Source organism: Borostomias antarcticus (genome assembly GCF_949987555.1).
Source record: "Borostomias antarcticus genome assembly, chromosome: 15".
In the NCBI taxonomy this organism is placed as follows: Eukaryota; Metazoa; Chordata; class Actinopteri; order Stomiiformes; family Stomiidae; genus Borostomias; species Borostomias antarcticus.
The window spans coordinates 21,549,061-21,561,868 of NC_140248.1; the positions used below are offsets into that span (position 1 = coordinate 21,549,061).

The window sequence follows — 12,808 nt, forward strand, 5'->3', positions numbered from 1 at the left end:
ATATTATACCATGGTGTGAGACTGTTATTATACCATGGTGTGAGACAGATATTATACCATGGTGTGAGACAGATATTATACCATGGTGTGAGACAGTTATACCATGGTGTGAGACTGATATTATACCATGGTGTGAGACTGATATTATACCATGGTGTGAGACTGATATTATACCATGGTGTGAGACAGATATTATACCATGGTGTGAGACTGATATTATACCATGGTGTGAGACTGATATTATACCATGGTGTGAGACAGATATTATACCATGGTGTGAGACTGATATTATACCATGGTGTGAGACAAATATTATACCATGGTGTGAGACTGATATTATACCATGCTGTGAGACTGATATTATACCATGCTGTGAGACTGATATTATACCATGGTGTGAGACTGATATTATACCATGGTGTGAGACTGATATTATACCATGGTGTGAGACTGATATTATACCATGGTGTGAGACTGATATTATACCATGGTGTGAGACTGATATTATACCATGGTGTGAGACAGATATTATACCACGGTGTGAGACAGATATTATACCACGGTGTGAGACAGATATTATACCACGGTGTGAGACAGATATACCATGGTGTGAGACTGATTTTATACCACGGTGTGAGACAGATATTATACCATGGTGTGAGACTGATATTATACCATGGTGTGAGACATGTTAGACTTTCCTTCAACACATATCAGAATGCAGGATGGTTTGGGCGTCTCGTGTTTAGATGTGTGCAAGGATAGTTCAGCGTTAAAAAAAAAAAAAAAAAAATCCTGCATGATTGCTCACAAACTACAATTGATTTATCCAGTGAGTTCTTGTGTCGACTTTCAAATCTTTCCCCATCAGCCTCTGTTAGAGTTTATAAATGAGAGGGATACAACTCTATTACCTGTACATCCTAAGACACTATCCTGTCTTCTGGCTCAGAATAACCTGCGGCAGTATTGTGTTCTGTGATACGAGTGAAAATGAGGAGGACCAGGTAGGCTGCATTAATCCCCGTGTTCCTGGGTGTCCGAGCCCCCCTGTACGCCCCCCGTCCCCCCTTCAGCTCAGTGACCTCTGACTGCTGGAGGCTTATCTGTCGGCCTCTATGGAATCCCTCTTAGATCTCATTTTAGATTATCTTCACGCTCACAGCTCTTCTCTGTCCTGGCCCCACGGTCACGGCTCTTCTCTGTCCTGGCCCCGCAGTGGTGGGGTGAACTGCCCACTGACGTCAGGACAGCAGAGGCGCTGCCCATCTTTCACCTCATGCTCAAAACTCACCTCTTCAAGAAGTACTACCAGGATCCTCCCTCTTAAGCACCTATTGTATTTATAGTCTGTTCATGCACTTTGCCTTCAGCAGTAGATTATGCTTGTGGCGGGTGGCGCCACTGGGAAAAGAGGAGGTGCCTCAATGAGCCAGGTTTGTTGATATAGGGCTACCTGCGGGAGGAACTAGAGGTGCAATTGTTTGTTCCGGCCGGGGCAGTGAGGCAGGTGCACACCTCACTCCGTGTGCTTGGTACAGGAGCAAAGCGATCACTTACCTGCTTCCCTGCTGGGTTGAAGGCAGTTGGTAGTCGGTAGGTTATTTTAAGTGGCTTTGGATAAAAGTGTCAGCTAAATGACAGTAATGTAATCAAATCAAATCAAATCTTTATTTATATAGCGCATTTCATACCCAGAGGCAACACAATGCGCTTTACAGAGAACAAGGGAGGTGGGCATACGACCCACTCTCTACATATTCCAGAGGGAAGCAAAAAAACAGTAATCACCCGGGGGCCAGATAAGTGAGCTGTAAAAATTCTTCCCTGACCCCTCTCAACAAGGCGATCGAGCAAGCTCCAGGAGTATGTTTGTCTACCGGCTAAGAACATTAGTAATGTAGATTGGTTCTTTCTAAAGGAATGGTGGCTAGGTACTGGCCCGATCTGTTACTCAGTGTGTGTTCTACTATCTGTGATATGAAAGCTCTCTCTCTCTCTCTCTCTCTCTCTCTCTCTCTCTCTCTCTCTCTCTCTCTCTCTCTCTCTCTCTCTCTCTCTCTCTCTCTCTCTCTCTCTCTCTCTCTCTCTCTCTCTCTCTCTCTCTCTCTCTCTCTCTCTCTCTCTCTCTCTCTCTCTCTCTCTCTCTCTCTCTCTCTCTCTCTCTCTCTCTCTCAGAACAAACAGAGATACCAGCCTCTTAGTATAACACCAGTCTGACATCACAGCGACATGGCGGACTCCACACCCAGCAGAGAATGTGACCTGGAACTGTATCAGTCCAGGTTTGACCCCCAGACCTACCTGGGCTCCTTTTACCAGTTCGCCGAGACATCGGGGCAGAAAGACAACAGTCGCTTCCTGACCTTCGTGCTGCGGCAGCTGAGCAGGACCTTCTCAACAGGTGTGTTCAATCAATCAATCAATCAAAGCTTTATTTGTATAGCGCATTTCATACCCAGAGGCAACACAATGCGCTTTACAGAGAACAAGGGAGGTGGGCATACGACCCACCCCTACATATTCCAGAGGGAAGCAAAAAAACAGTAATCACCCGGGGGCCAAATAAGTGAGCTGTAAAAATTCTTCCCTGACCCCTCTCAACAAGGCGATCGAGCAAGCTCCTGGACTATGTTTGTCTACCGGCTAAGAACATTTATAAAGCAATACATTACATTAAATTACATTTCAGAGTAAGAGAGGCTAAAAAAGCATCATAGGAGAGACATGGCAAATACTGGTGTGTGTTTGCTATGGCCCAGGCCTAAAGCCGGAAGTGGGCTGGTGTATGTCTGTGTGTACGTGCGTGTGTGTTCACTAAATGCTACGACATCCACAGCAGACACAGTGTTATCTATCGGACTCAGGGAGGTCTGCAGGTGACAGTGGGGCATCCACTGGACCTGGTTAGAAGATAGGAGGGAGAGAGAGAGGCACTAGGGAGAGGGAAGGCAAAACAGGGTTAGTAGCACACAGAGCCATAAAAGCAACACAGATATGTTGTCATTTGCGCGGCGTGTTCAACTTGGTCATGTGTGATTTAACTGTTATTTAAAGGTTGTTAAGATATGTTCTATTTATCACAACATCATATTGGAAGCCTTTGAGATGAACCTGTCTCTCTGTTCCTCTCCTGCTCTGATGGCCGGGGGTCAGGGAAGTACAGGGGTCAGCTTCTGATCGAGCTCGGTACCGGCCCGACCATCCACACCCTGATCAGCGCCTGCGAGTACTTCGAGGAGATCGTGGTGTCGGACTACGTGGACAGCAACAGGCGGGAGGTGGAGAAGTGGCTGGCGGCGGAGGAGGGCTGCTTCGACTGGACCGCCCCCATCCAGTTCGTCTGTGACCTGGAGGGTAGAAGGTACACCGGTCCAGCTCCGGCAGCGGGAAACAGACGAATGGTTTTTCCAAATACATTCTTTCTTCTCTCATTGCTGCGTTCCTTTTTACATTTGTCATTGCTGGCAGGTCTGACTGTAGAAAATAATAAGACCCAAGAAACGTTTAATCTGTTCATGTCTCTTGCCCCCCCCCCCCTCCCACCAGAACCCCAGCTACAGTCACTGAGACCCTTCGCCGGAAGGTCAAGCGTGTTCTGAAATGTGACGTGTGCCTGGAGAACCCGTTCGCTCCGGTGACGGTGGAAGCGGCGGACTGCGTGGTGTCCTCCCTGTGCCTGGAGGTGGCGTGTAAGGACCGGGAGTGGTACCGGCGCGCTCTGGGGGCCGTGGCGGGCCTGCTGAGACCCGGGGGGGTCCTGGTGCTGGTCGGGGTCCTGAACGAGACCTTCTACACGGTCGGGGAGCAGAGGTTCGCCTGCGTTCCCCTCAGTCGGGAGTTCATCCAGCAGACGCTGTCAGAGGTGGGCTTCACCGTGGTGGAGGTCACCCTGCAGCCCGCGGAAGAGCGCGACCTCGACCACCTCAAGTGTGACTACGACGCCTCCTTCCACCTCATTGCTCAGAAGAATGTTTGACTTATGTTGAATATGGTTGATTTTCAGAGAAATGCCTTGAAATATGATCCTGTTAGCTATTTCCTAATTATGATGATTGACCTCTGAGTATGGCGGTCGGCTTGAGTTTGAATTGTTGTGGTGAGAGATAAAGGCCTGGGCACCGAGGCGGCGTAGGTTATTGTGTCAAAACAAGGCCACAGAAGAGACCAGAGACAGTCTTATCGGAGAAGAGATGAGGAAGGGGGGGGACACTCAGACCACATAAGAACGTTGCAACGAGACCAATGCTTTGATTTGGGTCCAGACAACATACAGAGAGGTCAACTGTACATTAGGCATGCCATCGTCTTTTGTATGTCAAACCTTCTGTAATAAACCGCTTTTGCTGAGGCTCAAATCCCGTGTTGGAGAGATTCATTTGGAATACACCTGAAAAGGAGACACTGGACTGTGTGGTATTGTGTGAGATTGGGGGTCCGTCTTTTATTGAAATCAAAACACAACGCAGAGCTCATCAAGGACAATAATAAAAGAACGAAATTCATCACTTAGAACTGGCTCAAGAGAAAGTATGACTTGGCTAGGTTACCTTCATGTTTTGTTGTACTTGTAGTACAAAGGTTATTTTATCCTAAAATAAAAGTTGAATGGCAGTTAAACTTATTCTTATTCAGCTTCAGTCCTTTAAATTGAATATTGAATAACCTAAAATAACATCAATTAGTTGTACTCTACATTTAGTTTGTTGTTTCAAACACAGATTAATTTCCTTGAAACCCTTCCTCCACCTAAAAAATGAGCAAATGAGCCAATTTCCTGTCAAACCGAGGCACAGACAGATACAGCGGAAAGTGGCAGCAGGCTCGCCCACTTAACAGAGTACCACGGTCAGGCCCTAATGGCCTGCTCCTTCTCAAAGTAATGCTGCTTAATGTGCTCTGAGGGACTCGCGGCCACTTTGATTTGCTACAAATAAGATCCATTTGGGAAGATGGCGAAGGGAGCCGTCAGTCTCCACCTCCTCCTCCCTGCCTGCGTTCGCTGCTAATGGAGTTTGAGAAATAAATGGGCTCTTTGCCTTTACTCACCATGACACATTATTCCCTTTCTCTGTCTTGGACAAAATGTGCCGTTCTTCCCTGGGCACAGGAGGAACTATTGATTTCAACCCAGCGGAGGGATATTAATAGATGTGACATTTTCCGAATGCTTATTTGTAACTTTTCTCATGATTAGTCAGCTAGTAGAGACGTCGTCTGACTGTATTCATGCATGGTGTGTGACAGTGTTACGACACTGTCCAGGTTCACACCTCTATCAACAAGTCTCACAATCCTAAAAGGGTGGAGATGGGGAAAGGTCTGATGTGCTGGTAAAAGACTTGGATATGTGTCACTCTTCCTAGCACAATACCCCTGACCAGTCATCACACACAAGGAGGGCAGGGTGGCTGTGGTTACACTGCAGTACCACTGATATCCCACAGAGGGCAGCAGACAGCCATGGGCGGTTCATACAGACATGCAGTTTATTCTCTTTCAGACGCCACCTCAACAGCCACAAACCATCCATAGGCTTCACGTCTGCTGAAATATACACAATAAAAGCCCAGACGTAGAGTAATTAATGCCTTGGGCTAGAGTCTGAACAGGCAGCATTCATCAAAGCATTCAAAAACAATTAAGACCAATCAATGCACACATACAAAAATGTGACTGGACTACATAACCTATCCAATTAACATGGTACAGTAAGACTGTTGGTATGACGCACATTATGTATGGCTGTTGTGAAATAGCCCTATACATGGTTAGCCATACCTATTAATCAATTAGTTTATTGTTACAACATTATTCAACACAGACAAATGTACAAATGTATAATTGTTAACACAATCTGTGTGTGTGTGTGTGTGTGTGTGTGTGTGTGTGTGTGTGTGTGTGTGTGTGTGTGTGTGTGTAAATGTGTGGTCATCTTTGGACAACCTTTGGTGGCACTGCAGTCACAATAGAACCGACTGCGCCACAGTTTCCAGGTGTGACTCGATGTCATTTCGTGGCCAAACACACACAGAAGAGATTCCCAGGTGAACAGTGAGGCGTGGCTGATAGTCTAGGCTGTTGAGGTGTGAGGGCAGCGACCTCTTCCTCCCACTCTGTCCCTGGGAATGATGCGCAGCTCCGAACCATGCTTCAGGAACACGTTTCCTGGAGGACAAAACGCACGAGATAGAAATCTCATTTCAACACAACATCTGTGGATGATCTCTGTGCTGTCTATTCAAGTGAGTATGTTCAGTATACGTATGTTCAGTATACGTATGTTCAGTGCCTATGAAAAGTATTCACCCCCCTCTGACTTTTTCACATTTCTTATAACGTGGAATCAAATTTTGTATTTTTTGTCACAGATAAACACAAAGAACTATATAATGTCAAAGTGAAAACATAAATCAACACATTTTTCTCAATAAGAAAAAAACAAACGGTTAATCATTGATTGCATAAGTATTCTCCCCCTTTGCTATGACACCTAAATAAGCTCTTGCACAATCACATTTTTCTACAGAAGTTAACTCACATAAGTAGTTGAATGGAGTCCACTTGTGTGCAATTGAGGTACAGCATTTTGCATGATTTAAGAAAAAATACACCTGTCCTTGGGTGATCCCACAGTTGGTTAGTGTGTTCCCAAAGTAAGACTACATTAACATTCCACACAGATCCGAGACGAGGTTCTTGAAAAGCACTAATCAGGGGCAGGTTATAAGAACATTTCCAAGGCACTGAATATCCCCGGGAGAACAGTTAAGAGAATATGGTTCAACTGTGAATCTGCCTAGACCAGACCGTCCTCAAAAAAGAAGTAACGATGAGGCAGGCCATAGTCTGAGAGGCCACCAAGAGGCCTCGGGCAACTCTGACAGAGTTCCAGTCTTCCAAGGCTGAGATGGGAGAATCCGGTAAAGCCCGGACACTTCACACATCTGGGTTTATGGGAGAGTAGCAAGAAGAACGGCCTTGTTGAAAACAACTCCCACAGAATCTGGGTTTGCCTGAAGGCATGTGGGGGACGGAGTCCAAGTGGAATACGATTTTATGGTCTGATGAGACTAAACAAGCTGTTTGGCCTCAACACCAAGTGTTTGCCGCAAGCCAGAATGAACGGAGCAAAGTTGTGGAGGAGAAGCTGCTGAAGTCTGCAGGAGAGCTGGGGCTTGGGAGAAGATAATGACTCAGGACAATGATGCACATCGGCCAAAACCACGCTGGAGTGGCTTCAAAACCATAAAGTTAGTTTCCTGGAATGACCCAGGCAAAGCCCAGACCTCAATACAATTGAGAATCTGTGGCAAGACTTAAATTGCTGTTCACCAACGGCACCCATCCAACTTGATGGAGCTTAGAGGACAGGTTCTGAATTTAGCATTAGAAGCCATGTTGTAAGGTTATTTATGATCATATACAACAGCTAATATCAAACTTTCGTCAAACGGTGCACCCGATTGATCCGTAGGTGCATAGTCAAAATCCCTCAAAAACACCATCAACTTGTTTTCAAAGACAAGAAACTCACCGAGTGGTCACTGGTGCCTGTTGATGTTCTGGCCAAAAAATTGCCACAAAACATGCTTCCGATCGGGTCTTATTAGTATTAATGTTGTTGGTAAGTAGCCGTTAATAAGCGGAATAACATAACATGTCCAACCGATGATTATCGAAAAATAATATCCCTTCAGCCCTTAAAGAACCTTGGCTTCGCCTCGGGGTTCCAAACACACTTTTAATTTTCGATAATGAGCGGCTGCCCATACATTATCCCTTACTTAATTAAGGACAATATGTTCATTTTTTTTTTTTTTTTTCACTTTGACATTATAAAGTACTTTGCGTTTGTCGGTGACAAAAAAAAAAAAAAGATTAAATCCATTTTGAAAATGAAAATATGCCTCCTTGGAGCACTGTATCAATAGTCATGAATTAATATCCTACCTCATTTCCATACAAGCCGGCCAAATGCTGGTGCCACTGGGGCTAATAAGAAATCTAACGAGAGTCATTTATTGTCAACAAACATTACGTCTGCAGGAGAGAGAAAGAGCCGCAGTGGATATTGTAGAAGATTTTTAACTGATCTAGTCAAAAAGGATTTGCCAAGATTCGCTCAAAGAGGTCAAGTCTGGTTTATTGAGAAAACATACGAGCGCAAGGACTTCAGGACAACGCACGTGAGTGGTTTATCCAACAGAAGTGCCGCAGTCTGGTCTTGCGCGGCCTTATATTCAAGCAATACACAGGTATGGCGCTTCAAGGATGTGATTGGCTAACCCATCTGTACACGTCATATTAATTGGCAGGCGTCATCAACAGTGGTCGAGAATACAGACACGTGACATGAGAAAAGGCGGTAATTCTTGCAGGGACAAAGGGACAAAGGATGGTTATTCTGGAGCAGACAACGTCTAGGTGTGTTGACCTCCTGGAGGTCATCCTGTCATAATTTAGATTAGCACAGCTATGTGAAAGGTTGAGGGAGGTGGTGAGGTGGTGAAACTACAATTTCTATGACAATATGCCGCATGTGTTTTCCAGGTAAACAGACAGCAAGGCCAGCTCAATTCTCAGTAGGGGAAACACATGGACCACTCACCTGCGCTCTGCGCTGGGTTGATCCCTATGCCATCTGCAACACACACCAAAGGACATGTTAACAACAAGCCTCAGTGCATAACAAATACAATACACACAAATCTATTTGTATTGGTTATAATGTATTTGCACTGTATTTTGTATTCGCCCTGTCCTGTCCTGCACGCTGTCCTATGTTGTCTTCATCAGCGTATGCCTTCACCATAGTCACATTTTTCGTACAGGTAAACCATGAATAAACATATGATGAATCTTGAATCTATCTGAACAGGAAGTCCATGCTGGTGAGTGAGATGGAGAGGTGGAGTGAGTCACACGGTAGACAGATACCAGGCTACGCAATTACAACCCTGCACAAAACACCCATAGAGCTGCTGCCTGTCCAAGGAGAAGGGATAATGGTAACACAACCATCAGTGGCCTTACCCCTGGAGAACCCTCCCCATAGCCTACCTTACCCCTGGAGAACCCTCCCCATAGCCTACCTTACTCCTGGAGAACCCTCCCCATAGCCTACCTTACCCCTGGAGAACCCTCCCCATAGCCTACCTTACCCCTGGAGAACCCTCCTCATAGCCTAACTTACCCCTGGAGAACCCTCCTCATAGCCTACCTTACCCCTGGAGAACCCCTTCCCATACACTACCTTACCCCTGGAGAACGTTTCTCATAGCCTACCTTACCCCTGGAGAACCCTCCCCATAGCCTACCTTACCCCTGGAGAACCCTCCCCATAGCCTACCTTACCCCTTGGAGAACCCTCCCCATAGCCTACCTTACCCCTGGAGAACCCCTTCCCATACACTACCTTACCCCTGGAGAACGTTTCTCATAGCCTACCTTACCCCTGGAGAACCCTCCCCATAGCCTACCTTACCCCTGGAGAACCCTCCCCATAGCCTACCTTACCCCTGGAGAACCCTCCTCATAGCCTACCTTACCCCTGGAGAACCCTCCTCATAGCCTACTGTTCTGCTTGTGTGATAAACTGGACCACTAAATGGAAATGCTATGCGACTGCATACAGTAGCAATTATGTATCTAATCACGGTGTTGCTATATAGTTACATAGTGATTACTGTCAATGTAAAGTATGGCGTTACTTTATTGCCTTAATGTAAGGTATCGTCTAAAGGTCTTAATACACCCTCATGCCCAAATACCATGAGGTCAGGATTGTGTGGTTGTAGACAGGCCTGATTGTGTGTTTGTAGACAGGCCTGATTGTGTGGTTGTAGACAGGCCTGATTGTGTGGTTGTAGACAGGCCTGTTTGTGTGTTTGTAGACAGGCCTGTTTGTGTGGTTGTAGACAGGCCTGATTGTGTGTTTGTAGACAGGCCTGATTGTGTGGTTGTAGACAGGCCTGTTTGTGTGTTTGTAGACAGGCCTGTTTGTGTGGTTGTAGACAGGCCTGATTGTGTGTTTGTAGACAGGCCTGTTTGTGTGGTTGTAGACAGGCCTGATTGTGTGGTTGTAGACAGGCCTGTTTGTGATGGTGGAGACAGGCCTGATTGTGTGGTTGTAGACAGGCCTGTTTGTGTGGTTGTAGACAGGCCTGATTGTGAGGGGGGAGACAGGCCTGTTTGTGTGGTTGTAGACAGGCCTGATTGTGTGTTTGTAGACAGGCCTGTTTGTGATGGTGGAGACAGGCCTGATTGTGAGGTTGTAGACAGGCCTGATTGTGTGTTTGTAGACAGGCCTGATTGTGTGGTTGTACTGTAGACAGGCCTGATTGTGTGGTTGTAGACAGGCCTGATTGTGTGGTTGTAGACAGGCCTGTTTGTGTGTTTGTAGTCAGGCCTGATTGTGTGGTTGTAGACAGGCCTGATTGTGTGGTTGTAGACAGGCCTGTTTGTGTGTTTGTAGACAGGCCTGATTGTGTGGTTGTAGACAGGCCTGTTTGTGTGGTTGTAGACAGGCCTGATTGTGTGTTTGTAGACAGGCCTGATTGTGTGGTTGTAGACAGGCCTGTTTGTGTGGTTGTAGACAGGCCTGTTTGTGTGTTTGTAGACAGGCCTGATTGTGTGGTTGTAGACAGGCCTGATTGTGTGGTTGTAGACAGGCCTGATTGTGTGGTTGTAGACAGGCCTGTTTGTGAGGGTGGAAACAGGACTGTTCCTAGCAGGCAGCTCACCGTTGGTAATGATGGCGCTGGTCGCAGCTGGCACTTTGAACTATGACAGGGAGGAAAGCAGAGGAGGGTACACTTCAAATAAAGATTCATACACTTGAAAATGTATGGAATTTCCATTCAAATCATGGTCGCACTCAGTCACACACACACACACACACACACACACATAAACGTGCGCGCACACACACACACACACGCACACACACACACAAACATGCGCACGCACACACACACGCACACCCATAAGCACAATCACAACCATGTCAGAAACACACACGCACCAAACAAAAGCAGAGGGGAGAAGCAGTGACGTTGTTCTCAAAGGATGAGTCCCTGAGTTGATAGTGAGATAGTGAAGGATGAGTTCCTGATTTGATAGTCAAGCAATGAAGGATGAGTTCCTGAGTTCATAAGATAGTGAAGAATGAGTCCCTTAGTTGGTAGTGTGGTAATGAAGGAGGAGTTCCTGAATTGATAGTGATATAATGAAGGATGAGTTAGTGAGATATTGAAGGATGAGTTGCTGAGTTGATAGGGAGGTAATGAAGGATGAGTTCCTGAGTTAGTGAGATGGTGAAGGATGAGTTCTTGAGTTGGTGAGATAGTGAAGGATGAGTTGCTGAGTTGATAGTGAGGTAATGAAGGATGAGTTCCTGAGTTAGTGAGATAGTGAAGGATGAGCTGCTGAGTTGATAGGGAGGTAATGAAGGATGAGTTCCTGAGTTAGTGAGATGGTGAAGGATGAGTTCTCGAGTTGGTGAGATAATGAAGGATGAGTTCCTGAGTTAGCGAGATAGTGAAGGATGAGTTCCTGAGTTGGTGAGGTAATGAGGGATGAGTTCCTGAGTTAGTGAAGGATGAGTTCCTGATAATGACAGGTCCTCACCTCCTCCGCTGCAAACTTCAACACTGCCGTGAACGGCGTACTCTCTGGAACACTTAGTCTGAAACACAATATTCCATATTTTAATACAATACTGTATAATTGTATATTATATCTGTAATTATAAAAGTATATTGAATACTAATAATCTATAATATTCATGTGCATCGTTTATTTAATCTCTTCAACCTCTTTTACCAAGCCATCACCGATCTCTGTTCCACATGTGTAGGAACTAGAACCACCTAGTTTTGGACCACCAGTCAGTTGGCTAGAACCTAGAACCCCTGGCAGTTATAGCAATCTCATAAAGGACCTTTCAATATAGTTAGTTCCTGCAGCAAGACAGCTATTTCACTAACAGCTGTGTTGTGTGTACATGCTCCTGTGCTATCTATCAATGAATGAATGCTTCAGGCAAAATGACAACTAATAATATCATGAAAAGAGGTCAAATTGATTTAAGTATCATAGCTACATGTAAAAAGTTTGCTCCTTAACTACAGTGAGCATCAGAATGAATTCTGCTGATCTGTCACTCACACTTTGTACGGTAGCCGGGGATCCGACGTCAGCGTGATTTTAAACGTGACTTTAGACCTGGAACATGAAACGAGACGCAGCATTAATATCACACTGCTTATCGCTAGAGAATAGTCGGGTTTAATAGATGACTATAGTAAGAAAACGGTATAATCTTACATGTTTCTGATGAGAGTGATTTCGTTAGCACTCTGTTTACACTGACCCGGAAGTGAAAATACCTCATGTACACGTCATCTGTCGGATCTTGTAGTTTTGTTTTGTTTTTGGCGAAGGTTGATTTTATAAATTATATTGTTATTCATATTCTTTTCTAGAAAATGTATAATTTATTTATGGCATTTTAAAGTATAGAAATATAAACTATTTACGTTATTAACATTTAGGTATCCTTCGTAAATGGGCGAAACATTACCGTAAACGACCGTCGGAAGGGCATCTATATTTTTTTTTTCTGGAACCTCTAGCCTCCGCTCGCTTCACTATAATGATTTTACCCTCTTTTGACTCGCCTGTTTTAAATTCCCTTCAATGAGCCATTAATACACATCAGCTCATAATAACATTAACACATAGCCTATCAATGAACGTTTATAGAACGTTTTACAAAGAGATTCTAGTTGATTATCTCCACACA

General features: G+C 45.2%; 2 protein-coding genes across 2 annotated transcripts; one reads left to right on the top strand and one right to left on the bottom strand.

The window, feature by feature from the left end:
- Positions 1-1,529: 1,529 nt before the first annotated feature.
- LOC311319051 (nicotinamide N-methyltransferase) lies at positions 1,530-4,254 on the top strand. Its single transcript, XM_084450497.1, has 4 exons — positions 1,530-1,596; positions 2,179-2,404; positions 3,157-3,364; positions 3,550-4,254. The coding sequence occupies exons 2-4, from the start codon at positions 2,233-2,235 to the stop codon at positions 3,977-3,979; spliced, it is 810 nt and encodes a 269-aa protein (XP_084306623.1). The 5' UTR covers positions 1,530-1,596; positions 2,179-2,232; the 3' UTR covers positions 3,980-4,254.
- A 248-nt stretch (positions 4,255-4,502) lies between these two features.
- ufm1 (ubiquitin-fold modifier 1) lies at positions 4,503-12,376 on the bottom strand. Its single transcript, XM_084450573.1, has 6 exons — positions 12,331-12,376; positions 12,172-12,228; positions 11,632-11,689; positions 10,746-10,785; positions 8,612-8,644; positions 4,503-6,168 (listed from the first exon to the last, which is right to left on the bottom strand). Coding segments are annotated over exons 1-6 (285 nt in total). The 5' UTR covers positions 12,333-12,376; the 3' UTR covers positions 4,503-6,073.
- Positions 12,377-12,808: the final 432 nt, after the last annotated feature.